Raw genomic sequence first — 25523 nt, 5'->3', positions numbered from 1 at the left:
CCAGACGCGTGACGGCCGGACGGTTTTTGCGGTGACACCGAACGCATCTCACATGGCTTGAATCGATCAGTCGCTTGAGACTCTGTAAAGTTGTGATGTTGTATCTATGATCCTTCATGACTGAAGCCGTGTTTCAAGCGCCCAAACGCCGGGCGAAGGTTTATGAGTCGTTTGAAGCTCCTCTTCCAGTGTTATTGAGCTCACAGGATGAGGATCACATCATATTCAGAGCAGAAATCATCAGTCATCAAGTCATAGTCACAGATCCTGCACACACACTGACTCTGTATGAGAGGGTGAGACAGCACTGCTTGTGTTTGGGTCATACCATGGTAAAACAGTCGTTTAAACCTTCTCTCTTCTTGTTCTTGAAGGGTTACTTTGGTAAAGGAGTGTTTTCGAGATCCAGACCGGAGCACGCGATCTCTCAACAATGGAAATGTAGGTATTGATTGACAGCTGTGGATTTTGGAAACATTAAATCATATGTTTATTGCGCTTATTGTTTAACAGTGATAGTTCGAGCAAAAAAATTTTTCTCGTTACAAACCCAAAAAACTTTAATTCATCTTTGAAACACAAATGAATATACTTTTTAATTAAATCAGAGAGATTTCTGTCCCTCAAATTGAAAGTCTGTTAACCCCCCCCCCCCCCTGTGTACCCCCCCCCCCCCCCCCTGTAATATGAATCGAGTGGTTAAAAACTAAGTCTTCTGAATAAACACACTTGTTTTATATGGTGGAAAGATTTAGTTTAGGCTTTTATTCACTTATAAACAGGGCCTAAAGCAAACTTTTTGCCACTTAAGAAAATTTACAAGCCATAAAAAAATTTACCTGCCAACTAATAAAATATTATATATAACATGCTTAATTAAACATCCTTATTAAATGTATTCAGCCAAGAGCAGTGAGGGATTTCCCCCCCCGTTTGATTAACATTAAAAACTCACAACAGCAGGTTTGTTAGGCTACTGTCACTTTAAGAGTGAATGCATGGATCTTATACTAATAATACAATATAATAATACACATAGTATAATAATACACTAAAACTGATTTTCTTTCCTCACATTTGGCGCTTGGTGAGTCTTAATTTTAGGCCCTGCATACTATAAATATTGAAAAACTTTTTATTTTTTAGTTAATTAGATAATCATTTTAGTTTATTGGCAAGGCAACACTGTAGTTTAAGCATTTTTACTGATATTTATTTTTTTATTTTAACTAACAGAAATGTTTTATCTCATTTCATCTCGATTTGTTGAAGTACCAGTACAACAGAGTCGGCTGAATCAGTGGCCATTAAAACATCATTTAAAACTTTTACAGTAGTTTTTCTGATTGGAAAAACATCAAAAACCTTATTGTTGTTCAGAAAGCTCTGCAGCTGTTGAAGAACCACTTTAAAAAAAAATGGATAGAAAATAAATATTAGAGATGGGCATAAAATTGTTGGATCCATTTTGGATTGTTGGGAATGTTTGTAACAGTTTTAGTTAACGATAATAACCCTGTTTAGAACGTTAACTTATGAGTGAGTAAATTACCGTTTTTATTTTTGGGTGAATTAACCCTTTAATCTACCATGAGCACCTAAAAATTTAATATGACCATTACTGATTTTATTTCTTTTTTTAGACTTTGGAGACAAATGTCTACCTGTGATCTCCTCGTCAGAGTAAGTAATATTGCACTCTGGATGTGTTTACAGTAGGGATGCACGACATATCGCCACCATATTGGTATCGGCCAATAAATGTTCATTTTTGATAATAAAATCTGGCCGATATATTAAAGCCGTTAAATCATGTATTATTTCCTTCAGCTGAGACTCTTAAAATGCGACCTTTCAACATGATGGTTTTGACCTGCTTAAAATATCGTTGGAATCATTTGAAAAAAGGAAAATATAATAAAGTGCAACACAAGTCTGTCATATCAGCAACATAGAATTATATTGAGAACATCATTATAGTTGTGTTTTTGGGTTATGGATTTTAATGCTGAGACTTTTGTTTTTGTAATCAGGCTCTCAAAAATTATCTAAAAATTTTGATTTAGATTTATCAGCCAATATATCGGTTATCAACTTTCAAATATGAAGAAGTATCGGCCTAAATTTTGATATCGGTGCAACCCTAATTTGCAGTTATTCTCATGCATGCGCTTGATGCTTAATAAGCAACGGTGTTGTATTAATTTCTACCAGATACGAGAAGCGGCTCATGTGGGCACGGGTGGCTCTCGGGATGCAGGGATTGGAGGAGGAGTCTGTCAATCATGCACTGCAGATACTCACAAAACCAGTGGAGTTTGATATCAAGGAAGAAGATATCCGAGAACGAGTGCAATCTCAGGCCGAAAGTGTCGGGGGCTCAGTGGATGATGTGTCTTGTGAGACGGATTTAAATGTGGATCAGCATCAGGGAAAGACGGGTTATGACCCTCTGGCTGATCTCCATCCTGAAGAACCGGAGGGCTTAGACAAGCTCTCCAAACCCAACGTGAAGTGCAGGAGACACGACGACTGGGTCACTCACTGCGGCTGTAGAGCGGATGAAACCCAGCCGAGGAGTTCAGAGCCGGTCGTGCCCAACACCGACCCATCAGACGCGTGTGAATATGTTCTGGTGGAGGTTTCTGAGGAGGATGATGATAATGGAAACGTCTCAATGGTAAATTAAACTAGATTTGCTAAAGATAGGGTTTGTACAAGGTGCTTAAAGTGCTTGAATTTGACGTTTTGAAATTTAAGTCCTGGAAAACCCTTGATAACAGTCATATTTCTGAAAGGTACTTGAAAAGTGCTTGAATTATTGAATTCATTTTATTGATAAAACAATCTTTTCACACAAAATCAACGCTGCAGCCCGTCCCATATATATTGCCATTTCCCATGACAACGAATGTAATATTGCTCATAAATATAAATAGAGATGCTCCGATCAGCATTTTTGGGGCCGATCACCGATTACCGATCACCAAAAAATCATGATCTGCCGAATGCCGATCACTGCCGATCACAGAATGGCAGGGGAATGGGAATCTTTAACTATAATCTAGCTGAGTTTGCACCATTTGTAGAAATGTGTTTATTTAATTGTATTTAGAAAATGAGATGTCTTAAGGCTACTGTAGGCCAGCTTTCCCAAATAAGGCAGAGTAACATTAAATTATTCCAAACAAAGAGGGGTCAGGAAGACCAACACACATCAGATCAGCCTAATGGGAGGGGATCAAGTTACACTGAAGGCTGATTTATACGTCTGCGTCGGACATACGCCGGAGCCTCTACGCCGTAGCCTACGCTTTGGTTTTAGTTTATACTTCTGCGTCGTTGTCCGCGTTGACGCACGCAGAGGGAGCATGTGAAACCCGAGGGAGCGGTTTGAGCAGACCAATCACAGCGCTTGCGTCCGCTTAGAATAAACGCGTTGTTACATTTTTGGAGAGGTGCACGTCAGGGTATGCCGGAGGGTACGCGCGCTACGCACAGCCTACGACGTAGCTACGGCGTAAGTTTGACGCAGAAGTATAAATTGGGCTTTAGGCATATTTGGAAATTGTAGCCTCTTAATACACCCACTACATTTACTAATTGGCAACAAAATGTACAACTTGTTACACCAAAACTGGCTACTGATAAAAAGAAAAAACTATGGCAAGTTTTTTTCTGTTATTATTATGAACGTCTGATGTAGTTGAGCAGAATGCTCTTTTATGAAGTTACTTCATTAAAGGACATATTTAATGAGATTATGCCTGAAAAGGTTTTGGATTTTTTTATCATATGTTCATTTAAAAATATATATTGTATAAAATGACTTCTTGTTTATATTTGTTTTGTTTTATTGTATTTATATGATATTTGTATTTTTATAATTGAATTTTTGCCATGAAAATAGCTTTGAATGCTGACATGGCATTAAATAAAATAATCTGAATCTGAATCTGATGTAGTTGAGGAACCAACTACGTCAGATCAAAAAAATAAATAAATACCACCACCACTTTTGAAAAATCTCACGGCACGAATGTACCAATACAAATAAATAAAAACATCTCCAGTTAACTCAGAGCATTCATTTTTAAATAAGAGGCGATCTAGTGCTGAAATGTTTTTTTTTTATCAAGTGATCAAAGTGCTCGTTGCCGCAGATACCGCGTTATGTTGTGGCTCGCGCGGTGCACGGTCTTCACTCGGACGCGCGCTTCAATCCGTGAAGGAGAACTCATGTTGCCACTGCCAAGCTCCACTCTGCTGTTGTGTGCCCGTGCGCCACGCGTGCAGGGGGGAAAAAGTCGCGCGAGTAATTTACGTCACGTGATCGGCTTTTTTGATCGGCGCTTTTGGGGTTCGCCGATCAATCTATTTTTAGCCAATATCGGCCGATCATGATCGGCGTCCGATCAATCGGAGCATCCCTAAATATAAAAGTATGATGGTTTCATTCTTCGGCTCAATCATAAATTGGAGAAAAAAGCCGGAAAGCGATATCTTTGTCATAGTATCCTTTCAATGGTTAAAGTGACCATTGATTGAGTGTGTTGCACTTTATTTGTACCATTTTGTTTTATTAGTTTGTTGTTTATCTATTTACCTTTTTTAGAATTTGAAAGATAATAAAGATATTGTTTGATAAGTGAGATCTCTGATTATGGAAACGTGTGTATTTGACAGTTTAAGCGCAATAAGACACGAAAGATAACTTGGTTTAGTACACGCGCTGTTTGACAGGCTTTTAGTAGACGTTCAGGATCCAAAGTTGTCATATCGCACACCCCCACTATAACATTTTCCACTTGTCGACACTTTTTTAAATAAGTAATATCAAAGATGGCGACTGAAAAGTCTCAAGACTTTTGACACAAGAGTCCAATCGAGTCACGAGTTCATCAGTCAAATCTTCATTAACCGACAGACAGCATTTATATTGGGTTTTAATTTATTTATCAGCTTTTTTAAAATATATATATATGGTAAAGAGATTGTTTAAACAACATTCAGGCACAAGTTAAAGAGTGTTCAACAATATATATATATAGAGAAGACCAGTGTCCATTGTGTTTTATCACTAAAGCCACTTCTCCAACATTTAGATTGTTTTCCGAGAATGTGGTTGTGAGTTCGGTTATAGAATGAGTTGTCGCTCCAGTAACAACTGAACTGTCTGTGTGTGAAAATAACCGAATTTGGGACTGAAATACAGGACTGACATACGTATTCTGTGGCCTTTGAGAGCATTAGCTATAAATTAAAAGTCCTAAAAAAGTTACAAAATATAAACAATCGTAAAAGTCAAGGAAATGTTTCGGTCAAGCCTTCATGCATGTTTCATAATGAATGCATGCTTATAGAACAGTTTTGTTTTCTAAGACACTTTAGTTTAAACAAATAATGATTAGGAGTGTAACGACGATATCCTCATGTCACGATTCAATACATATCACGATACTGAACTCCTGATACCATATTATTGCGATACTCCAAGACGTGATAAAAGGTTCACAAAATAATTACTGTTGATTAAAATGCTAAATTTGATATTGTGTATGTAAATGAATAGGATTGGACTTGGTGCTGAAACCCAAAGCACAGGACAATAGAGACACCAGAATAACAATATTCATGATTCTGAAACTAAATACAGAATTATTTTAGATGAATATGCTTTCACTGTCACTGACTAGATATATTTAAAATAATGTAGGACACTTTTACTGGTAACATCAGACATTTGGCATTATCAGGACCCACAAATATTATATTATACATTATATATAGTAGTTTAATGTAGTACTGACACTAAAACTCTGAAAACTGGATTTTTTTTCTCACACAGTATTTTTTATTTTGGTTGAACTATCCACGATACATATTGTTGCATTTTTGTATTGCGTTGTATTGTGACACCCCTAATAATAATGCATTTCTCCAGTCTTAGTTTTAAGAATGAACCTGCCAGTAATGGACTCTCTTCTAATATCAGGACCAGCTGGGCAAGTGTGTGTGCAGAATAAACCCCTTCCCCATGATGGAGTATCTCCAGCTGAGTTATGAAGAAGTGAGTGACTAACCTGAAGGTTCAAGCTGTGTGTGTGATGATGCATTACCCAGAAATCCTGTCTGTCAACATATTGGACATTGCTGCAATTATTCTATTATTATCCCAGTCTTCCATCACTGTGGTCTCGTGCCCCTGGTTTTTATCTGTCCGCTTTGAGTTAAATGGTGTTTTAGTAGAGCATTTATTGTTACAGCTGGATGTAGTCGAGCGATTTGAGCCAATCCAAACAGCAGGAGTGAATGTGAATGTCTTCTCTACTGTATTCTGCCTTAAATGTTAACTCAACCTCCCTCAACAACAGCTTACTGAAATTACCACTCCTCTCGTTACTATGATCACATCCCATCATTCTCCAGTTAAATACACCCTTGAGTCGAAGCAAAGAGTCGAAGAGCAATATGTGATATTTTATAATTGTTATTTATCATCCCGGCTGTATGCTTTACCTTTCTCTGACACTCCCCTGTGTAATTTCTTAGACGGCTATTGTGGGTTTGAACCAAAGCCAGTGTGATTTAGGAGACATCCTAACATAACCTTGTTAGCAACCAAGCAAATCAATTAAGAAGCAATGCAGAATCTTTTTTCTCCTAACAAGATGCTTGTCTTTGTATTTCAGGCTTTCTTTCTGGTTTATGCTCTTGGATGCTTGTCCATTTATTACAGCGGGGTGAGTTTTTACCGTCTTTACTGTGTGTCGGTCACGAGTGTGTTTCCCAAAAGCATCGTCAGCCAACTATAGTCCAGGATTGTTTCTCGAAAGCATCGTTAGCCAACTATAGTCCAGGAGTGTGTTTCCCGAAAGCATGGTTAGCCAACTATAGTCCAGGAGTGTGTTTCCCGAAAGCATCGTTAGCCAACTATAGTCCAGGAGTGTGTTTCCCGAAAGCATCGTTAGCCAACTATAGTCCAGGAGTGTGTTTACTGAAAGCATCGTTACCCAACTATAGTCCAGGAGTGTGTGTTTACCGAAAGCATCGTTAGCCAACTATAGTCCAGGAGTGTGTTTCCCGAAAGCATCGTTAGCCAACTATAGTCCAGGAGTGTGTTTCTCGATAGCATCGTTAGCCAACTATAGTCCAGGAGTGTGTTTCCCGAAAGCATGGTTAGCCAACTATAGTCCAGGAGTGTTTACCGAAAGCATCGTTAGCCAACTATAGTCCAGGAGTGTGTTTACTGAAAGCATCGTTACCCAACTATAGTCCAGGAGTGTGTGTTTACCGAAAGCATCGTTAGCCAACTATAGTCCAGGAGTGTGTTTCCCGAAAGCATCGTTAGCCAACTATAGTCCAGGAGTGTGTTTCTCGATAGCATCGTTAGCCAACTATAGTCCAGGAGTGTGTTTCCCGAAAGCATGGTTAGCCAACTATAGTCCAGGAGTGTTTACCGAAAGCATCGTTAGCCAACTATAGTCCAGGAGTGTGTTTACTGAAAGCATCGTTACCCAACTATAGTCCAGGAGTGTTTTTACCGAAAGCATCGTTAGCCAACTATAGTCCAGGAGTGCTTTTCCCGAAAGCATCGTTAGCCAACTATAGTCCAGGAGTGCGTTTCCTGAAAGCATCGTTAGCCAACTATAGCCCAGGAGTGCGTTTCCCGAAAGCATCGTTAGCCAACTATAGTCCAGGAGTGTGTTTCTCGATAGCATCGTTAGCCAACTATAGTCCAGGAGTGTGTTTCTCGATAGCATCGTTAGCCAACTATAGTCCAGGAGTGCGTTTCCCGAAAGCATCGTTTGCCAACTATAGTCCAGGAGTGCGTTTCCCGAAAGCATCGTTAGCCAACTATAGTCCAGGATTGTGTTTCTCGATAGCATCGTTAGCCAACTATAGTCCAGGAGTGCGTTTCCCGAAAGCATCGTTAGCCAACTATAGTCCAGGAGTGTGTTTCTCGATAGCATCGTTAGCCAACTATAGTCCAGGAGTGCGTTTCCCGAAAGCATCGTTAGCCAACTATAGTCCAGGATTGTGTTTCTCGATAGCATCGTTAGCCAACTATAGTCCAGGAGTGCGTTTCCCGAAAGCATCGTTAGCCAACTATAGTCCAGGAGTGTGTTTCTCGATAGCATCGTTAGCCAACTATAGTCCAGGAGTGCGTTTCCCGAAAGCATCGTTAGCCAACTATAGTCCAGGAGTGTGTTTCTCGATAGCATCGTTAGCCAACTATAGTCCAGGAGTGCGTTTCCCGAAAGCATCGTTAGCCAACTATAGTCCAGGAGTGCGTTTCCCGAAAGCATCGTTAGCCAACTATAGTCCAGGAGCGTTTACCGAAAGCATCGTTAGCCAACTATAGTCCAGGAGTGTGTTTACTGAAAGCATCGTTACCCAACTATAGTCCAGGAGTGTGTTTACCGAAAGCATCATTAGCCAACTATAGTCCAGGAGTGTGTTTCCCGAAAGCATCGTTAGCCAACTCTAGCCCAGGAGTGCGTTTCCCGAAAGCATCATCCGCCAACTATAGTCCAGGATTTTGTTTCTCGAAAGCATTGTTAGCCAACTATAGTTCAGGAGTGTGTTTCTCGATAGCATCGTTAGCCAACTATAGTCCAGGAGTGTGTTTCCCAAAAGCATCGTTAGCCAACTATAGTCCAGGAGTGTGTTTCTAGATAGCAGCGTTAGCCAACTATAGTCCAGGAGTGTGTTTCCCGAAAGCATCGTTAGCCAACTATAGTCCAGGAGTGTGTTTCTCGATAGCATCGTTAGCCAACTATAGTCCAGGAGTGCGTTTCCCGAAAGCATCGTTAGCCAACTATAGTCCAGAAGTGTGTTTCTCGATAGCATCGTTAGCCAACTATAGTCCAGGAGTGTGTTTCCCGAAAGCATCGTTAGCCAACTATAGTCCAGGATTGTGTTTCTCGATAGCATCGTTAGCCAACTATAGTCCAGGAGTGCGTTTCCCGAAAGCATCGTTAGCCAACTATAGTCCAGAAGTGTGTTTCTCGATAGCATCGTTAGCCAACTATAGTCCAGGAGTGCGTTTCCCGAAAGCATCGTTAGCCAACTATAGTCCAGGAGTGTGTTTCTCGATAGCATCGTTAGCCAACTATAGTCCAGGAGTGCGTTTCCCGAAAGCATCGTTAGCCAACTATAGTCCAGGAGTGCGTTTCCCGAAAGCATCGTTAGCCAACTATAGTCCAGGAGCGTTTACCGAAAGCATCGTTAGCCAACTATAGTCCAGGAGCGTTTACCGAAAGCATCGTTAGCCAACTATAGTCCAGGAGTGTGTTTACTGAAAGCATCGTTACCCAACTATAGTCCAGGAGTGTGTTTACCGAAAGCATCGTTAGCCAACTATAGTCCAGGAGTGTGTTTCCCGAAAGCATCGTTAGCCAACTCTAGCCCAGGAGTGCGTTTCCCGAAAGCATCATTAGCCAACTATAGTCCAGGATTTTGTTTCTCGAAAGCATTGTTAGCCAACTATTGTTCAGGAGTGTGTTTCTCGATAGCATCGTTAGCCAACTATAGTCCAGGAGTGTGTTTCCCAAAAGCATCGTTAGCCAACTATAGTCCAGGATTTTGTTTCTCGAAAGCATTGTTAGCCAACTATAGTTCAGGAGTGTGTTTCTCGATAGCATCGTTAGCCAACTATAGTCCAGGAGTGTGTTTCCCAAAAGCATCGTTAGCCAACTATAGTCCAGGAGTGTGTTTCTAGATAGCAGCGTTAGCCAACTATAGTCCAGGAGTGTGTTTCCCGAAAGCATCGTTAGCCAACTATAGTCCAGGAGTGTGTTTCTCGATAGCATCGTTAGCCAACTATAGTCCAGGAGTGCGTTTCCCGAAAGCATCGTTAGCCAACTATAGTCCAGGATTGTGTTTCTCGATAGCATCGTTAGCCAACTATAGTCCAGGAGTGCGTTTCCCGAAAGCATCGTTAGCCAACTATAGTCCAGGAGTGTGTTTCTCGATAGCATCGTTAGCCAACTATAGTCCAGGAGTGCGTTTCCCGAAAGCATCGTTAGCCAACTATAGTCCAGGAGTGTGTTTCTCGATAGCATCGTTAGCCAACTATAGTCCAGGAGTGCGTTTCCCGAAAGCATCGTTAGCCAACTATAGTCCAGGAGTGTGTTTACTGAAAGCATCGTTACCCAACTATAGTCCAGGAGTGTGTTTACCGAAAGCATCGTTAGCCAACTATAGTCCAGGAGTGTGTTTCCCGAAAGCATCGTTAGCCAACTCTAGCCCAGGATGCGTTTCCCGAAAGCATCATTAGCCAACTATAGTCCAGGATTTTGTTTCTCGAAAGCATTGTTAGCCAACTATAGTTCAGGAGTGTGTTTCTCGATAGCATCGTTAGCCAACTATAGTCCAGGAGTGTGTTTCCCAAAAGCATCGTTAGCCAACTATAGTCCAGGAGTGTGTTTCTAGATAGCAGCGTTAGCCAACTATAGTCCAGGAGTGTGTTTCTAGATAGCAGCGTTAGCCAACTATAGTCCAGGAGTGTGTTTCTAGATAGCAGCGTTAGCCAACTATAGTCCAGGAGTGTGTTTCTAGATAGCAGCGTTAGCCAACTATAGTCCAGGAGTGTGTTTCCCAAAAGCATCGTTAGCCAACTATAGTCCAGGAGTGTGTTTCCCAAAAGCATCGTTAGCCAACTATAGTCCAGGAGTGTGTTTCCCGAAAGCATCGTTAGCCAACTATAGTCCAGGAGTGTGTTTCCCGAAAGCATCGTTAGCCATCTATAGTCCAGGAGTGTGTTTCTCGATAGCATCGTTAGCCAACTATAGTCCAGGAGTGCGTTTCCCGAAAGCATCGTTAGCCAACTATAGTCCAGGAGTGTGTTTCTCGATAGCATCGTTAGCCAACTATAGTCCAGGAGTGCGTTTCCCGAAAGCATCGTTAGCCAACTATAGTCCAGGAGTGTGTTTACTGAAAGCATCGTTACCCAACTATAGTCCAGGAGTGTGTTTACCGAAAGCATCGTTAGCCAACTATAGTCCAGGAGTGTGTTTCCCGAAAGCATCGTTAGCCAACTCTAGCCCAGGATGCGTTTCCCGAAAGCATCATTAGCCAACTATAGTCCAGGATTTTGTTTCTCGAAAGCATTGTTAGCCAACTATAGTTCAGGAGTGTGTTTCTCGATAGCATCGTTAGCCAACTATAGTCCAGGAGTGTGTTTCCCAAAAGCATCGTTAGCCAACTATAGTCCAGGAGTGTGTTTCTAGATAGCAGCGTTAGCCAACTATAGTCCAGGAGTGTGTTTCTAGATAGCAGCGTTAGCCAACTATAGTCCAGGAGTGTGTTTCTAGATAGCAGCGTTAGCCAACTATAGTCCAGGAGTGTGTTTCTAGATAGCAGCGTTAGCCAACTATAGTCCAGGAGTGTGTTTCCCAAAAGCATCGTTAGCCAACTATAGTCCAGGAGTGTGTTTCCCAAAAGCATCGTTAGCCAACTATAGTCCAGGAGTGTGTTTCCCGAAAGCATCGTTAGCCAACTATAGTCCAGGAGTGTGTTTCCCGAAAGCATCGTTAGCCATCTATAGTCCAGGAGTGTGTTTCTCGAAAGCATCGTTACTAGAGATGCACCGATTGATCAGCTGGGGATCGGAATCGGCCGATTTTCACGTGATCGGCCCTGACCGGCGACCGGCCGGTCAGTCTGACATATTCCGATTTTTTTGCCGGTCAAATGCACTCGGGCGCCACATGATTAACATCGCGCAACATCAGCATCACACGTGCACCCCGGCTTGCATGTTAATCAATGAGTGCATTCACACACCGAGAGCAGGAGCAGCGCGTGAGCAGCAGTTTTGCTGCGCTGCTCGCGCTCAATTAAAGTGATTGTTTAGCCTGGCTGGACATGTGGCAGACAATAGAACAACTGTTTGCGAAATAAAACTTGCCATTGATGTACAAGTGATTGCAATAGGAGTGTGTGTGTGTGTTTTGAGAAACATCTTTATACTGCAATGTTATATTTATTTTATTTTTATTTGCTATTTATATATTATTTTATTGCCATTACCTGTTTTCATACAGAAGTTTAGTTTCCTAAATCAGTAAATATATTACTTTTTGTTTTAGTTGAATATTTGGAAATTAAAATGGTTCTTCCATACCATAACACTGCACTTCGATATGTGTGAATTTCCCACACCAGGAGTAATAATTTATGTAGTTCTATTTTATTTAATTTGTTAAAAAAAAATTCTATGTAAAATGTTCTATTAAAGAAAATATAGAAAATAAATATTTGTGTTTGCTGTAAAGTGGTTAGAAAAAATGAAATCGGAATCGGCTAAAATCGGTATCGGCAGGCCAAACTCATGAAAAATCGGAAATCGGAATCGGCCTAGAAAATTGTAATCGGTGCATCTCAAATCTTTACCCAACTATAGTCCAGGAGTGTGTTTCTCGACAGCATCGTTAGCCAACTATAGTCCAGGAGTGTGTTTCCCGAAAGCATCGGTTTAACGAACATTCGCAAACAGCATCGCAGAGTTGTGTGTGTAACGACAGATCTCGACCTGTGATTAGAAGAATTTAGTGTTTGCATGACATGTGGACTCAATAAATCCTGATCTTGAGCAAAATAAGCAAGATGACATTCAGTGCAATCTATATCTTTTATTTAGAACACATACAAACGTCATTTACGTCTTTTAGTTTGTCAAGAGATTTAAAGCATAATTTTTGAAGAGTGCGCATGTGCGAATGAGCTCTAGAACGAGACTATGATTGAATCTGGAAATAAAGCAAAATAACTGAGAAATAGTCCTCAAATGATTCGTGATTTATAGTAAAACATCTCGCATTAATTCGATCTCAAACAGATTTATTAAAAGTATTATTACTCCAACAACTGCGTGACATCATTAATCAACGTGGTTGAATGACCAATTTGCGCCAATATGGTTTCGGGAAACAGTTGTGACTAGCTAGTGGATTTCTACAACGATGCATCGTAATATAGTAGTAAAGCAGCGAGTTAGGACGTTATACGGGAAACACACACCAGTTTGTGTACGTCATATAAATGTGTTGTTTCTTAATTGCTAGCTAAGTTCGGTCTGGTTCTGTTTCTTGTAGGAAGCTCTGTCAGTCGCTCAGGTGTGGACGATGTTTCGTTCACTTCAGCCCAACTTCTCCACCTCATACGCGGCCTATCACTATTTCCGCAGTAAAGGCTGGGTGCCGAAGTCTGGAATTAAATATGGAACTGACTTAAGTAAGGATATTTCTCATAAAATCTCAACTGAAAATGTTAACTACATCAAACAGATTTATTTTCAATGCAGGGTCATTTTAATAATACATTTTGCAAGCAATTTCATTCACATTCTTGTATATTTCAACATTGCTGTGATTTGGCATTCAACATTTGATGCATGAACGTGAGTGTGGTTTTGCTTTTATACAGCAGTGTTATTGAAAATGGTGGTAACTTTACACTTAAAGAAAAAATTGGTAACTACACTTTAAAAAAAGACGTTTGTAACTACACTTAAAAAAAATTGGTAAACTTTAAACTTAAAGAAAACAATGTACCAATTTTAAAGAAAAGAAAAAGTGGTAACCACTTTTAAAGAAAAGGACATTTGTGTAACACTTTAAAAAGAAGTTTGTAACTACATTTTTAAAGAAATAAATTGGTACACTTTTAAAGAAAAAGACATTAGTGTAACATTGAGTTTGTAACACTTCACTTAAGGGGCATTCGCCAACTCCAGCTATTTCTTCGCTGATTTTCACTTTTGTTGTCGCATGTTTTCTCAGCGAGCTCCCCCTACAGCTGTGAGGCGTATATTTCACAACACTGTCGTAAAAAAAACTCACTTGCGGCCCCTCCTCCCCCTTTTCTACCGCTGCTCATGTGCATTTGTTATTATCGGAGCCGGCCAGCTTTATCGCGTGGAGTGTCTACCGAGCTGGCTAATACATCATACACATTGAGGGCGGCGTGTGTGTTTGTCGAATTGCCGTAAAGCAGTTTGTGTTTCTCGCTCGTTCCTGCTTCTCACGAGACTTCCTATTTCCAACTTACCGGGACGTTAATCCTCATGTTGCAAGGTTGGTTTTCCGCCTGGGAACGTTGGGGGGAGCGGGGAAAGTCACCATTCTCACCAGAACAGGTTATTAAACCATCCAAATGATTTCTAAACGGTTTCATTAAGTTGAAATAGTTGCCGAATGCCCCTTTAAAGAAAAGGTTTGTAACACTACACTTAAAAAAATTGTAACACCACACCTAAAGAAAAACATTGGTAACACTACACTTAAAGAAACGGTTTCTAACACTACACTTATAGAAAAACAAAGTGGTAACTACAATTTTAAAGAAAATGATATTCGTATAACACTTTAAAAAAAGTTTGTAACTACACTTCTGAAATAAACATTTTACACTTAAAGAAAGAAATTGGTCACTACACTTTTAAAGAAAAGCAAATTGGTAACACTATATTAAAACAAATTTGGTGTAACTTTATTTTAGTGTCCTTGTGTACTTACTATAGTTAATAATAAATCAATCAATCAATCAATTTTATTTATATATAGCACACTTAAAACAACCAAAGTTGACCAAGGTGCTTCACAGGTTGAATACAATAACAGAATACTACTCACACAATAAAAGTACAACAATAAAACATTTTGATATCAGTATACGATTTTGTGGCCACAAATTGTGGCCAGTTCATGTATTCATTTTTCTACATCAATGAAAATTTCAAAAGAAGCCAAAGAATATCAAGCTTTGCATGTCAAAAAGCAACGTACAGACTGAAAGCAGAAAATATAAAAATCTAGGTAGCCTTTAATGTTCATGAAGAATAGTTCAGTTCGAACCATGTAAACTGACTTGCATCTAATGTCATGTTTTCTTGTCCAGTGTATAACGGCGTAGAATCGCCCATCTGTTCACAAAAGCGGTTGTTTATGGTGTGTCCCTCTAAAACATTTAGGCCTAACCCTGAACTAACCCAGGCCAGCGAGTGAGAGAGATTTTCCAAGTAGTGTGTGTAACACTGGAAGTGGACCGGTGAATTATTCAGGTGTATGAAACATTGTTTTCCTGGCACTCGGACCCGCTGCACCACACACTCGTGGAAACTGAGTCTTGGCTGTGAACTTTAGGAGTCATTGCTAGCGTTGACACATGACTCTCGCCGCTAGCGCACTATAGAGTTGCTATAGAGCTTTTTCAGCTCAGATTCTCATGTTCTAGTGCTGATCCTTTATTTCTCTTTTCTAGTGCTCTACCGGAAAGGACCACCGTTTTATCATGCAAGGTTTGTTCTTGTTATGTTGAAAGTAGTTTGCTTTGTTGCATCAAGATACAGTCCAGCTGACATGCAAATCATAAATAAGAAGCATTAAAGGGATATTTCACCCAAAAATCGAAATTAGCCCATGATTTACACAAGTCATCCTATGTTTATATGACTTCCTTCTTTCAGACGAAGACAATCAGTTATATAAAAAAAAAATGTACCGGCTATTCTAAGCTTTATAATGGAAGTGAATGGCTGTTTCTGTTTTGAAGTCCATAAAAGTACATCTATCCATCATAAAAGTGGATGGACAAAAGATGCACTTTTATGATGGGTAGATGATGGATAGATGCGCATTTATGATGGACAGATGCACTTTTATGATTTATTGATGCGCTTTTATGATTATAGATGGGCTTCTATAGATGCACTTTTTTGATGATAGATGATGGACAGATGCACTTTTATGATTATAGATGCACTTTTATGACAGATAGATGTGCTTTTATGATGGACAGATGCACTTTTATGATGGATAGATGCACTTTTATGATGGATAGATGCACTTTTATGATGGATAGATGCACTTTAATGACAGACAGATGTACTTTTATGATTTATAGATGTGCTTTTATGATGGATAGATGTGCTTTTATGATGGACAGATGCACTTTTATAATGGACAGATGCACTTTTATGATGGACAGATGCACTTTTATGATGGACAGATGCACTTTAATGACAGACAGATGTACTTTTATGATTTATAGATGCGCTTTTATGATTATAGATGCGCTTTTATAGATGCACTTTTATGATGATAGTTGATGGACAGATGCACTTTTATGATGGACAGATGCACTTTTATGATGGACAGATGCTCTTTTATGATGGACAGATGCATTTTTATGATGGACAGATGCTCTTTTATGATGGATAGATGCACTTTTATGATGGATAGATGCACTTTTATTATGGATAGATGCACTTATGATGGATACAGATGCACTTTTATGATGGACAGATGCACTTTTTATCATGGACAGATGCACTTTTATGATGGACAGATGCACTTTTATGATGGATAGATGCACTTTAATGATGGACAGATGCACTTTTATGATGGACAGATGCATTTTTATGATGGACAGATGCACTTTTATGATGGACAGATGCACTTTTATGATGGATAGATGCACTTTTATTATGGATAGATGCACTTTTATTATGGATAAATGCACTTTTATCATGGATAGATGCACTTACGATAGATAGATGCACTTTTATGATGGACAGATGCACCTTTATGGTGGATAGATGCACTTTTTATGATGGACAGATGCACTTTTATGATGGACAGATGCCCTTTTATGATGGACAGATGCACTTTTATGATGGACAGATGCCCTTTTATGATGGACAGATGCACTTTTATGATGGACAGATGCACTTTTATGATGGACAGATGCACTTTTATGATGGACAGATGCGTTTTTATGATGGACAGATGCACTTTTATGATGGATAGATGCATTTTTATGATGGACAGATGCGCTTTTATGATGGTCAGATGCGCTTTTATGATGGATAGATGCACTTTTATGATGGACAGATGCACTTTTATGATGGACAGATGCACTTTTATGGTGGATAGATGCACTTTTTATGATGAACAGATGCCCTTTTATGATGGACAGATGCACTTTTATGATGGACAGATGCCCTTTTATGATGGACAGATGCACTTTTATGATGGACAGATGCACTTTTATGATGGACAGATGCACTTTTATGATGGACAGATGCGCTTTTATGATGGTCAGATGCGCTTTTATGATGGTCAGATGCACTTTTATGATGGATAGATGCACTTTTATGATGGACAGATGCGCTTTTATGATGGACAGATGCGCTTTTATGATGGATAGATGCACTTTTATGATGGACAGATGCGCTTTTATGATGGTCAGATGCACTTTTATGATGGATAGATGCACTTTTATGATGGTCAGATGCACTTTTATGATGGATAGATGCACTTTTATGATGGACAGATGCGCTTTTATGATGGTCAGATGCACTTTTATGATGGATAGATGCACTTTTATGATGGACAGATGCGCTTTTATGATGGATAGATGCACTTTTATGATGGACACTTTTATGGACTTCCAAAAAAATGTACCCAATCACTGCCATTATAAAGCTTGGAAGAGTCAGGACATTTTCTAATTTAACTCTGATTGTATTCGTCATATTCAGAATAACTTGAGGGCGAGTAAATCATGGGCTAATTCTAATTTTTGGATGAACAATCCCTTTAAGCTGAATTCAGAACCCAATTTATGCTGTTTTTTCATGTCAACTTTTACTTTTTTAATGTATTGTAAGACTTCAAAAGCTTTGAGCTGCTGCTTCAGTGCGTTTGACTGTGTGTTCAGCTACTCAGTGGTGGTGGAGCAATCAGACGTGTGTTTCAGAGGCGCTGCGCTGAGGCCCTTCAGCTGGAGGACTCTCGCCGCTCTTAGCAGGACCACCGGGAACGTCTCGAAGGTACAACACTACTCACATCACAGCTCTGATGACGAGGGCGGGGACACCTGTCACTCACAGGAGATCAGCCAATAGCAAACCACAACCATCCAATCAATTCCTCACAGACACAATCAAGCCCCGCCCACATGTGTTCTTGTTCCAGAAGCGTTTCACTCGATATACGGCACAATAGAGGAGAAGAGACCAGCGCATCTTCAGTTTCATGCTGACTTTAATAACAGGATCTTAATTTTATATGATTTTAAATCTAATTTTAATAAGTATCCCTAAAGTCACCTCTGTGATTGGATAACTGGAGTAACCAGTGGACCAATGGCGTCGCAGCATCTCTAATGTTGGTTTGGTGTTTCTGAAAGTGGAAGTGTGTGATCAGAATGATTGGGTTTAATTCCCTCCAGAAGTGTCTCACACACACGAGTGTGTTCCCGAACACCAGCATCCGAACACTAGAGAACATGACCGCGTTTATTGTGTTTCGTCTGACGCTCTGAGACACTCGTTTATGATGAAGAAAACGGACACATGACAGAAACTTACAGTTTTATAACTCATATGTCTGACTTAACTAAATTTGCAACTCTGGATGGAAACACAGCTATTGTTAGTTAGAGACGCTGCACAGACGCAGGTCATTCACACACTTCTCTCTTTCTCTAGATAATTCCTTCAAATAAATGCTATTATTCATTCATGCAAATAAATGTAATCTTGCACACATTATCTCTTTAATCTGATTTAAAGCGGGCAGAATGCTAGATCTAATGATGAAAATAAGGCATTTTTACCTTTCCGGTCAAACAGTTTTAACTAACTTGTCAACGCTCCATAACCAAGTTGTGCATTAAACCATTTGAACGCTCTCCGCTTCATGTCGGGCGTTTTTCCTCTCCGTTCTGGACCTGATGGAGTTTGGGTTTCTTGCCATTGTCGACTTTGGCTTTTGGCTCACTTAGTTGGGGACATTTAATATTCAACAATATTATTGATCTGCTGCATTGACACCATTATATGAGAACTGAACTGAGCTGGACAATGACATCACTGTTTTCTCCAGAGCGGCTATATATATTAATTAACTAAATTAATAACTTTTTTACAACAAAAATTAAACATCACTGAACTTACTTAAGCTGGACTGTGACGCTATTTTCTTCTAAATCTACCGAGACAAACTCCTGCGTTATCCTCCTGTTATCTCTGTAAAGCTGCTTTGAAACGCTCTGTATTGTAAAATGCGCTGTATAAATAAAGTAGACTTGAATTTGTCTCCACGTCGAGCATTAAAATCATCAGGGTAATACTATTTTGAAAAAAACTTAACAAAATGACAAAATCCAGACATGGATCAGATCAAATGTAGCTTGTAGCTGGAAGATGAACCATTTCTGATGGTTCAACACACACTTTCACTGACACTTTAGTGTAAAAAGAACCAAAAAAAAAAGGTTATAGCCTAGGCCCCATTGATACAAGTTCACTTTTGTACCAGAAGTCATTTGTATTTGTAATGCAAATTTTTTACAGAAAACGATTTGCGTTTTCTGTGACGCTGCTGCGCGCGTTTTCTGTGACGCTGCTGCGCGCGTGTGTTGTGTGACGCTGCTGCGCGCGTGTTTTCTGTGACGCTGCTGCGCGCGTGTTTTCTGTGACGCTGCTGCGCGCGTGTTTTCTGTGACGCTGCTGCGCGCGTGTTTTCTGTGACGCTGCTGCGCGCGTGTTTTCTGTGACGCTCCTGCGCGCGTGTGTTCTGTGACGCTGCTGCACGCGTGTGTTCTGTGACGCTGCTGCGCGCGTGTGTTCTGTGACGCTGCTGCGCGCGTGTGTTCTGTGACGCTGCTGCACGCGTTTTCTGTGACGCTGCTGCGCGCGTGTTTTCTGTGACGCTGCTGCGCGCGTGTTTTCTGTGACGCTGCTGCGCGCGTGTTTTCTGTGACGCTGCGTGTGTTTCCTGTGACGCTGCTGCGCGTGTTTTCTGTGACGCTGCTGCGCGCGTTTTCTGTGACGCTGCGGCGCGCATGTTTTCTGTGACGCTGCGGCGCGCGTGTTTTCTGTGACGGCGCGCGTGTTTTCTGTGACGCTGCTGCGCGTGTTTTCTGTGACGCTGCTGCACGCGTTTTCTGTGACGCTGCGGCGCGCGTGTTTTCTGTGACGCTGCGCGTGTTTTCTGTGACGCTGCTGCGCGTGTTTTCTGTGACGCTGCTGCGCGCGTTTTCTGTGACGCTGCGGCGCGCGTGTTTTCTGTGACGCTGCGCGTGTTTTCTGTGACGCTGCTGCGCGTGTTTTCTGTGACGCTGCTGCACGCGTTTTCTGTGACGCTGCGGCGCGCGCGTTTTCTGTGACGCTGCGCGTGTTTTCTGTGACGCTGCTGCGTGCGTGTTTTCTGTGACGCTGCGGCGCGCGTGTTTTCTGTGACGCTGCGTGTGTTTCCTGTGACGCTGCTGCGCGTGTTTTCTGTGACGCTGCTGCGCGTGTTTTCTGTGACGCTGCTGCGTGCGTGTTTTCTGTGACGCTGCGCGTGTTTTCTGTGACGCTGCGGCGCGCGTGTTTTCTGTGACGCTGCGCGTGTTTTCTGTGACGCTGCTGCGTGCGTGTTTTCTGTGACGCTGCGGCACGCGTGTTTTCTGTGACGCTGCGTGTGTTTTCTGTGACGCTGCTGTGCGTGTTTTCTGTGACGGTGCGTGTATTTTCTGTGCAGGAACTGATGCTTTGCTACGTCATCACTCCATCAGATCTGACTGAAGACATGCTGTCGTCTCCCGAGTGTGTGAAGCGGTTCACCATACAGGTGAGACCGAAGACAGTGTGCATTTCAGAGGTTCTCTATACGTCTGGATCTGTAATATTATATGATATTATGGTGTGTTTCTCTACACGTCTGGATCTGTAATATGATATGATAGTGTGTTTCTCTACACGTCTGGATCTGTAATATGATATGATGGTGTGTTTCAGGAGGTGCTGGTGAGCAGATGGGTCTCCTCAAGAGAGCGAACAGAACAAGACGACGTTTAAACATGCATTTCTTTTTACATTTCTTACATGTTTATTTTGCTTCAAAATATTAGGTTGCTATTTATTTATTTTTTTAACAACATCCAGACACAAGTTAAAGAGTGTTCAGCAATAAATATACAGAGAGAAGACCAGTGTCCATTGTGTTTATCACTAAAGCCACTTCTCCATCATCGGGCCGAACGGTTATAAAGGTTAAGGATGGAATAATTAATGACGGTCGGTTGAAAATAATAGCAGAGTGGCCATTACACCTTAGGTGTGCATTATTTCCTAATAATTCAACGATCTGGAGTGAATTATTCTGCTTATATTAGTTACATCTAAAGACATTGTTCAGATGATGTATTTCAAGATGTTTGTCAGGTTTTTGTCCTTAAACGCTCTTGTGTGTGTGTGTATAGGACTAATTTCATACGCATCTCATCCCACGCCTCTGTTGCTCATTCCAAAACGTTATTTTAGTTAATAATAAACGTTAATAATGGAGACTTGAGCCACTAATAGCAGACTAATGCAGTTATGAATGCAGTTATGAGTGAGAGATTAAAGGGTTAGTTCACCCAAAAATGTAAATTCTGTCAGTAATTACTCTCCCTCATGTTGTTCAACCCCGTAAGACCTTCGTTCATCTTCGGAACATGAATTAAGATATTTTTGATTAAATCTGAGAGCTGGGTCACTCCTCCATAGGCTTCTTCAAGGATTGACACTTGCCGGCCCCCGAAAGTCATTAAAGACATCGTTAAAATAGTCCAAGTGACTACAGTGGCTCAATCTTAAGTTCATCAAACGACGAGAATACTTTCTGTGTGTAAAAACCCCCGAAAATAACGACTTTATTTCAACTATTCATTTCCTTCTCTGTGGGCGTCGAGTGAGTTCACTAGTGTAACAGCGCAGCGCTTCTGTGTTGTACGTCACACGCATCACACACATGACTAGCGTCAGCCAATAGTGAGCCTACGTGTGACGTAGCTCTACTCTATCACACTAAGTTAACTGACAACTTTAAAGGAGATTTTCTCAATGTTTTTTTTTTTTTTGCACCCTCAGATTCCAGATTTACAAATAATTGTATATCGGCCAAATTTTGTCCTATCCTAACAGACCATACATCAATGGAAAGCATATTTAGTCAGCTTTCAGATGATGCGTACATCTCAATTTACAAAAATGTGGTCCAGGGTCACATATTTATTTGCTTGGTGAGTTTTGATTCTTTTGCTCTGAAATGGCTGAAATCATTTGGCCAAGTGATATGGTCATGTGATGCGGTCCAAACTGGCCTGGAACTACTTTAGCTGTGCGTTTCCATGGAAATAACGGCACACCTTAGAATGTTTGTCAACCAATCAGATTCAAGCCTTGAACAGCCCTAGTATAAGCAGTGAGTATGGTCATTTGGCCTGACAGTGGAAAAGCGGCTCAAATGTTTGCATGAATGTGAACAGGACTCAAATTCTGGACAAAAGACCCATTCACACCAACGACGATACTGATCAAGTTACCGTTTTAAAAATCAGTCTTACTTACAAATGAGAAGAGCAATAGAAACAGTTTAACTAACAGTATATAAGTGATGTGACCCTTCTCAGAAACTGTGTTTTCTGGAAGCGAAATATGTCTGAGTTTGAGAAGCTTTACAAAAGTGTAATTTCAGCTCATATAACGATATAGATTAATATGCACATTTAGGCATCATTCAATCAAATTCCACCTTGATACAAGATACATGATGATTAAATATGATAAATCCGTGATGATCATGAGCTCAGAAGTTCTTGGTCGCTCGGACTCTCCTGCGAGCTTCTCTTCGGGTTATCGACGATGTAGAAGTGATTCTGGGAAATCTCACGACACAACATCATGTACTTGGAGGCTCTTCTGATCCGAGGCAGAACGAAGGTGTGTGTAAAGCGGTCTTTGCTCAGGCCAGGCTTGGACTGCGCGGCCAGAACACAGTTGATGAACGTTAGCGTGAAGCTGTAGCAGTTGTGCGTTTCCTCGTTAAAGCTGGAACATAATCAAGAACAGGTTGATTAACACCAGAACTTAAGTCGTTCACTTCACATTTCCTGATCATTTTCTCCCATTTCTTCAGTGGAAAAGAAATGAAGGTTTTTGTGGTTAAAAGTATATAAATGTTTATTTAGTAATAAATGTGCGCTGGTTTGTCTAGATCAGACTCTTATTCCTCGGCTGGATCGTGTCGAGACTTCGAAGCTGCACTGAAACTCACATTTGGACCTTCGACCCGTTGGACTCCATTGAAGTCCCTATATGGAGAAAATCCTGGAGTGTTTTCCTCAAAAACCTTCATTTCTTTTCCACTGAAGAAAGAAACACATGAACATCTTGGATGACGTGGGGAAGAGTACTTTTTTTTTTTTATTGAGTGTTCATCAGAGGGTCCAAGAGCCCAAGACTTTTGTCAGAATTGAACCACGAATACACACACCAAATTGAATGGACCAAAAAATTATTGTATGATGTCTAGATGTGTATCTGAATGCATACTGAAGTGAACTGACTTTAGCTCATTCGCTCTATATAGAGAGATAAGGCCATCTAGAGTCATGAAATGTTATATTAATATTTTCCACAAGAGTGCGACAAAGACACCCGATGTAAGATATTTTGAGCTGAATTAAAAGGGTTGTGCATAAAATTGCACGAAGTTATTGTAAATTTAAGTTGAAAGAATGTGAGGAATGTGCTTAAATTACTATTTATACTATCTAGTAATTTAAAGGTAAATAACAAAAAAATTGCATTAAAAAATTTAAAGTACAAGTATGATTTTAGGGCTTCGGGTTATTTTGACCCGCGAGGGAAAGCTTTGGATGAAGTTTTCTCTCTCTCTGTGTGTGTGTGTATGTTTGACCTGTGCCACAGTGGGTCCCACATCTGATGGGAGGAGAACTTGTCCAGGTACTGGTCCCACTGGTTTATGAGACTGAACATGTCGGGCTGGACCAGCGGCACACACACACACCGTTCCCATCCCTCCTGTTCCCGCCGGACACCGGCCCTTGTGTAGTTGTAGACCATTCCTGGATCAATTTACATTTATTTGTATAGCACTTTTCACAATACACATTGTTTTAAAGCAGCTTTACATAAAATGCACATTACAATTTACAGTGATCTGTTATCAGAGGAAACTGTCTAAGTTATGCATTTCAGAAATGTACATACAAAATCACAGTTAGTGAAAAATGTGTTAATTTAAACAATGTAATAATTTAAGGCAGAAACAATGAGCTCATTGAAGATATGAATACTTTTACAACCACAACAAATGGCTTTGACTTATTTAAAAAGCACATTCATTTACATATAATTCCAACACAATCATTACTACTTTACATTTTGGCGAATTATTGGCTTATTCGTTTGAATCTATTTCATTCATGCTTACCGGTTTTTCAAATATCTGATAGTTTTCATACGATTCACATCATAAATGATTTCGTGCAAAATCACCACCTCGTAAGACAGTTACATTTCCCCATGAGATGAGTTTGTATAATTCTGCAGATCAGATTCTGTTACTTTTTAAATCCAGGGATGTGATCCATCTTTTTGTTTTTTACAGAACAATATGTATTATTGCATTATGAAATATATATATTTGTTAATAATAATTTCCTTTTTTTGTCTTTAGCTGCTGGTAAAACAAAATGTTTTAAAGTGCAATTTACTGAATGTCATATAGTTAGTTGTAGTTAGTACCGTCTAACATTCAAATTATAAGCAGTTTTACTAGTATCATTGAGATAGCCTACTATTATGGCTTTTATTATTATTTTGAATCAGTTTTTATTATATTGTCCATTTTCATTTAATTTCAAATTTAAGTACTTTAATTTAAACTAAATGAGAAATGTTGAAATTAATATATATATACATTTTATTTTGAGTTTAAAAAAGTTGATTTTTTTTATGGTTGTAGTTTTAACCCTGATTACAAGAAAACTAAAACTACATAGCACTTGCAAATACAAATTTCAGTTAATTTCTTTATATACTGTAGCACTTTTTTGTGTTGAAAGAATGTGAGGAATGTGCTTAAATGACTATTTATTTATTATTTAGTGTTAAAATGACATCACATACCATTAGTGTTAGTTATTCCTGTGTGTAGATCAGAGCGGCCGTCAAAGTCCCTGCAAGAAGCTCAGCGTCAGTCCAAGAAACTGTTCAGATTAATCTTTATATGAGGATTTTCTCTTATAAGAGTTAATGTCGTACCTGAGCACAGTGTGTTCTGCTGATGCCACGAGGAACGCGCACGGGACCTTGTGTCCGTTAGAGAAGGGGTTGGGAACGCTGACCGGCGCCTCCTCGAGCCTCTTCCCACTGAAGCTCGTCCCGCATTCGGGACACTGATCCGGGACGAAGAAACAGAAGATGTCCTTCTCACAGTGGTTGAGTTTGATCACACTCTTGTCCATCGGGAAGAACTCAGACAGACTCTGCGTGAGACCACACTCTGAGTGAACAGAGTGTGTGTGTGTGTGTGTGTTTCAGTGACGTCGAGAGGCTTCACGCGTATCCGGTTGCCGCTGACGGCATTAAACCTGAGGAACTGCGGTGTCGGTTTCATGGCAACTTCATTAATGTTCATCAGCTCGAGTGACGATAGTCATTCTTTATACACACA

The 25523-nt window shown here is 40.3% G+C and overlaps 2 protein-coding genes across 3 annotated transcripts; one reads left to right on the top strand and one right to left on the bottom strand.

Annotated features, from left to right (window-relative positions):
* tsen2 (TSEN2 tRNA splicing endonuclease subunit) lies at nt 1–20983 on the top strand. Of its 2 annotated transcripts, XM_077202638.1 has the most exons (12): nt 1–296; nt 375–441; nt 1644–1683; nt 2215–2680; nt 5996–6070; nt 6693–6743; nt 13101–13239; nt 15268–15304; nt 17728–17839; nt 20538–20665; nt 20713–20741; nt 20795–20983. In XM_077202638.1, exons 1-11 carry the CDS (start codon nt 117–119, stop codon nt 20732–20734), a joined length of 1317 nt encoding a protein of 438 aa, XP_077058753.1. In that variant the 5' UTR covers nt 1–116; the 3' UTR covers nt 20735–20741; nt 20795–20983. The 2 variants fall into 2 exon arrangements, with proteins under 2 accessions (XP_077058753.1, XP_077058752.1); XM_077202637.1 differs by lacking the exon at nt 20713–20741 and having other exon boundaries at nt 2–296; nt 20538–20627.
* Nucleotides 20862–25523, bottom strand: mkrn2os.2 (MKRN2 opposite strand, tandem duplicate 2). Its single transcript, XM_077202659.1, has 4 exons — nt 25112–25523; nt 24977–25026; nt 23742–23910; nt 20862–22870 (listed from the first exon to the last, which is right to left on the bottom strand). Exons 1-4 carry the CDS (start codon nt 25312–25314, stop codon nt 22621–22623), a joined length of 672 nt encoding a protein of 223 aa, XP_077058774.1. The 5' UTR covers nt 25315–25523; the 3' UTR covers nt 20862–22620.

This window comes from Siphateles boraxobius, unplaced genomic scaffold, assembly GCF_051911475.1.
Source record: "Siphateles boraxobius isolate OS27281-9 unplaced genomic scaffold, OSU_SipBor_1 5, whole genome shotgun sequence".
NCBI classification, from domain to species: Eukaryota; Metazoa; Chordata; class Actinopteri; order Cypriniformes; family Leuciscidae; genus Siphateles; species Siphateles boraxobius.
This window is presented reverse-complemented; position numbering and strand designations above follow the sequence as displayed.

Excerpts from the sequence above, each read along its gene's own strand:
- mkrn2os.2 (XM_077202659.1), bottom strand. The coding sequence starts at position 25,314 with ATGGACAAGAGTGTGATCAAACTCAACCACTGTGAGAAGGACATCTTC. Across the intron at positions 25,027-25,111 it reads GCAGAACACACTGTGCTCAG|GGACTTTGACGGCCGCTCTG; the intron begins GTACGACATTAA and ends AGCTTCTTGCAG. Across the intron at positions 22,871-23,741 it reads TGGGACCCACTGTGGCACAG|CTTTAACGAGGAAACGCACA; the intron begins GTCAAACATACA and ends ATTATGTTCCAG.
- tsen2 (XM_077202638.1), top strand. The coding sequence starts at position 117 with ATGACTGAAGCCGTGTTTCAAGCGCCCAAACGCCGGGCGAAGGTTTAT. Across the intron at positions 1,684-2,214 it reads CCTGTGATCTCCTCGTCAGA|ATACGAGAAGCGGCTCATGT; the intron begins GTAAGTAATATT and ends AATTTCTACCAG. Across the intron at positions 20,666-20,712 it reads TGCATTTCAGAGGTTCTCTA|CACGTCTGGATCTGTAATAT; the intron begins TACGTCTGGATC and ends TGTGTTTCTCTA.